Source organism: Oryza brachyantha, chromosome 4 (assembly GCF_000231095.2).
Source record: "Oryza brachyantha chromosome 4, ObraRS2, whole genome shotgun sequence".
Classification (NCBI taxonomy): domain Eukaryota; kingdom Viridiplantae; phylum Streptophyta; class Magnoliopsida; order Poales; family Poaceae; genus Oryza; species Oryza brachyantha.
Window position 1 is genome coordinate 18,848,723 of NC_023166.2, and position 4,341 is coordinate 18,853,063.

The window sequence follows — 4,341 nt, forward strand, 5'->3', positions numbered from 1 at the left end:
ACGGATAATAGGTACATAGATATATCAAAATTATACATTAAGAATATATGCCTTAATTATATATTTTTTTGTAAAAAAAATCTAAATCTATATACAGTGAAGTGCCTGTAGCTCTTTGGTGATGGCGCCTTCAGTGATTGCGAGTTTAGCTAGCATTGCAGCTAGCGCTGCATTCATAAATGCATCAGTATACTGTATACGTACTGGGCTACTGGCCACGCATCGTGTACGTTTAGAACTGGAGTAGCGGCAATGAATGATCTGCAGTCCATATATATGAACGCATGTGTAGCACGCAGATCATGCTTAGCAAGAATGAATGATCTTGCAAGACTATCCAGCTTTAATTTAATGTATTTTTTTTCTGATGCTGCCTCGCTTAAATTGCACAACTGATTAGTAGGGCTCCAGTTCCTGCTCCCACATATTGTTCTTATTGGTAGGGCTTATGCTTCCATTCAGGGTGAGTGCCTTGTGAAAATGGACGCGCCTCATTGATGTCTGAAGAAGCTTCTCACGAGCTTGGAAGCGAGAAAAATAAGCAAAAAGGTTAACCAAACCATTCAGGGTGAGTGTCCGGTGAAAATGCACGCGCCTCATTGATGATTTGATGTCTGAACAAGCTTCTCACGAGCTTGGAAGCCAGAAAAATAAGAAAAAAGGTTAACCAAACAATGAAACAAGCACAATTTTTGCACTCTACCCAACTTGATCAAAACAGCTGTCATATCTCTTCCTAAGTCCTCTCTGGATTTGTTTTGAGACAGGAGCAGCAGGATTGCATTCTATTAGGGTTGATTATTCCTAAGTTTATTAGCACACTTTCTAAATTGCTAACCCTTTTTTTTAACCCTACAAAACCACAGGAAAACAATGGCGACGCTGCCATAACGCCACCGAATCGCAACGCAACTTCATCCTGACACTGCACACATCGCCCCTGGCAATGCCAGTGCCCAGGGTGAAGATGGGAGTAGCAACCACCATCCAGGCTCTGCGACCAGCAACAGAACCCAAACGCAGTAAATTTAAGGCCCTCGTGTCGGCGACCTTTTCCATCAGCTGCTGCTGCTGTCGGTAGTAGAGTCAGGCAGGCAGGCAATAAAGCGGCAACAGCAACCAGATTAATGACACATAGATCTAGATTGACCTCGTCACAGAAACGGCAGTAACCAGCAAGGCAGCATCCACAACGACATCAGAATGGATGAAGAATAAGCTAAACCAGAAACGGACCGTTTCGGAGCCCATCACTTAGTATTATTAAGTAGCGTATGTATGTTCAGAGTATATGATATGATAGTAGGATTTTGGTATTAGAATGTGCTAAAGATTTGCCACAAGGTAAACAAGAATATACACTTTGTGTGGCAAGTCTTTATTTACAGGAGTTGAGTGATTGCAGTTGCACCACCTAGGGCAGCCCAAAGGTGTTCTCACCACTGTAAGTCATATAGAGGAAACCATCCTCATCCTTGTTCTCCTCGTAAATTGCAGACATCAGAGCAGCTGCAAAACCAACAAAGTGATGAAATGAGAAAACATGGACCATGTTGCGTTTTTTAGATATAATGGAAGCATAAAAAAATGCAGTACAATGCTATTTGATCAAAGTCCTTGAGCTTCCGAAGGAAAATCATTCAAGGGATTATCTATTTATTCGATTTTCAGACCTGTTGGTGGAAGAGTATTCTTCACAAAGATGAAGATTGCTTTCTCAGGACTGAGCTTGATCCGCTTCCGAACAACATAGACAAACTGCCCAACGGTTAGATCAGCAGGGACCAGGTACCTGAATCAGGAAAGCATATGCTAGTAAGAATGACATGGTAATATTGATTACTTGATGTAACATGTATTAAAGTTTTAATGCACCAAAAGTTCCGATCTGGAATGCCATACCGGCATCCTTGAATAATAAATTGAAACGGTCAGCTGCTTTTGGAACATAGAAATGTGATATACAGTAATAACAGTAAATGCTATACTACATGTTTAACTAGGAGCACAAAGGATTTAATGTGATGCAAGTACTGTGGCAACATAGTATTGATAGTAGCAAAAAATGTTTGTAGGAACACCATTAGTCACAACTTAAGCCCTTGAAACAATTAGAATAAAAGATGCCCACAATGGACCCACAGACAACACCATTGCATTGAAACAGTCCTAGATAAAGAGATGAATGGCAGCAGCTACCATATGCTATCATCTGGGACACCTGAAGTCCTCTACTAGCATTTACTTAATAACAACTAAATACAATATTCCTTTCTGTAGAGGATGAATGGGGTAAATAAATTAAAATATAAATGTATGGTTTCGTAAAATGCTTGAAAACTGACTTTTTCTTGTCGATGTCAGGAATATCACTTCTTTCAGCTTTCTCAACAATCACCTACATCACATAGATTGTAACAAATTTAGAGCAAAGAAATCACAATGAAGGAGACAACGTATACTGAGCAAATAGGAAGAAAAAACCTACAGGAATTCTGTCACTGTACTTTTCTCTAATACGGTTAGCCTCAGCCTGCCTCCTCTCTGAAATACATGGACAATCAGAATAAGATTTCATTTATTATGAACTGCAAGAAGGCTGAAGAATTTCTATAAAATTATATGAATCAAGGTTAGCAGAAGGAGAACAAGAAATCATAATTCACAATTTATAGCTAGCATAAGTTCATAACATTGCAGAGAGAACTGTAACTACTGGGATCAGCACAATAAATAGCAACCATATAAGTATTAAAATTATGCTTCTATTTTTTGAAAAGAACTTACATCGTCAGCTAGTTGAAGTAGCACGTGCTTTCAACAACTTTAATATTGTTCAAGCACAAAAGGTTAAAAGTTTGACAGGAAGAAATAACCCAGCAAAAAAACATGATTTGTCTAATATGTTACCAGGGCTGTTCCACAGCAGATTGGGCAGGAAGTTACAGCAACCCCTTGACATACAATAGACTACCAAAAACATATAGAAATGCAGCTTTTTTCTCAAGCAACACGTGTTGGGTGATTGAATTGTAAAGTCTATTCTTTCTATGATCCACCAGAAAAGGACCCATTCGACCATACCACAGAAGTATTACAAAGAAACCAAACAATCAGCCAACGATGCTTGGATTGACAGGCCAACTTTTACCTCTATCATCTACAATACTTGAGACTGGGTGTTACAGCCTTACCGAAAACTGCATCATAAATTAATAAAGGTACATTTCGTTATAATTGATTCATCAGTAATCACAGCCTTTTTCCCCCATCAACCATCCTATCAATCTGTAATTACCGCATTGAGTTGAATATTACCATTACTCAATTACTCAAAGGATGTACTACTATTACTGTCAAATTCAAATCAGCCACACTACTTTGTAACAATCACAACCTGCTTCCAATAAACAGTTGCATCCCTTAAACAGAAAAAAGGAAAAACATCTGGGAGGCGTCCCCCATACTTAAATTAGGCAGGTGATTTCTCCCAAATCATATTTACAAAACTATTCAGTGAATCATCGAACACATGAACCCAATACGCACAAAATAAGATAGGAAACGCGATAGGAAGACAAACCGAGAGGGTGCTCCAGCTTGAACGAGCTCTTGGCCATGGGCGCTCCTTCCCGCCTACAAAAATCACCGCGCCGAAAATCAACCACCAGAAACGCACCGATCGAGCCAATCGCGCAACAAAACACAAATCAAACCCTTACGAGAGACTGAGCTGTTCCTGGTCGGTCACCTGGAGAAGGCCCCCGATCGGCGAACCCGACGCGCTGAATAGATGGAGGAGGAGGAGGTGGAGGGGGAACTCACGCGGCTCGCCGGAGGAGTAGCTGGTCGGATCGGATTGGGAGTCGGGGAGAGGGGGGAGGGGTTTCTTCTTCCTTGGGCCAATGGAGAATGGAGATGTGAGAGAGAGATGGGTGGGTGGGAGAAAGCGTTGGTTTTTAAGCAAGGTTAGACGCGCTGCGCACGAAACGTAACGAAAAGGAAAACCCGATTAAAAACTCCCCTACGCTTCCTCCAAGAAAACTTAAGCTCCAGTAATCCTCAGGAGAATATTTTCGAGTATAGAATATACGGAGTAGTGCTGTAATATTTTCGCTTTTGAAATGGGCACTTTCAAATACATAATGTTTATAACTTTATTTTATGTCGCTGTTAGTTTAAAGTCCTTGTCGATAAAGACACCGACAACTCCATCCTAACAATAATTCCAAAACTTTTTTTTTGAGAGTTAATTCCAAAACATTTAGTACATTGACGTGGTGCGTCAAGCCGTCAACGACGGCAGGGCTCGGCCCAGAACAATCCACTGATCAGCAAAGT

The 4,341-nt window shown here is 40.6% G+C and overlaps 1 protein-coding gene across 3 annotated transcripts; it reads right to left on the reverse strand.

Annotated features, from left to right (window-relative positions):
- Nucleotides 1–1,220: 1,220 nt before the first annotated feature.
- Nucleotides 1,221–3,936, reverse strand: LOC102711424 (autophagy-related protein 8B). 3 transcript variants are annotated; one of them, XM_015836857.2, is made up of 6 exons: nt 3,752–3,936; nt 3,584–3,636; nt 2,489–2,544; nt 2,346–2,398; nt 1,674–1,792; nt 1,221–1,509 (listed from the first exon to the last, which is right to left on the reverse strand). In XM_015836857.2, the coding sequence occupies exons 2-6, from the start codon at nt 3,618–3,620 to the stop codon at nt 1,415–1,417; spliced, it is 360 nt and encodes a 119-aa protein (XP_015692343.1). In that variant the 5' UTR covers nt 3,621–3,636; nt 3,752–3,936; the 3' UTR covers nt 1,221–1,414. The 3 variants fall into 3 exon arrangements, with proteins under 3 accessions (XP_015692343.1, XP_006652850.2, XP_015692344.1); XM_006652787.3 differs by having other exon boundaries at nt 3,723–3,936; XM_015836858.2 differs by having other exon boundaries at nt 3,826–3,844.
- Between the last annotated feature and the right edge of the window lie 405 nt (nt 3,937–4,341).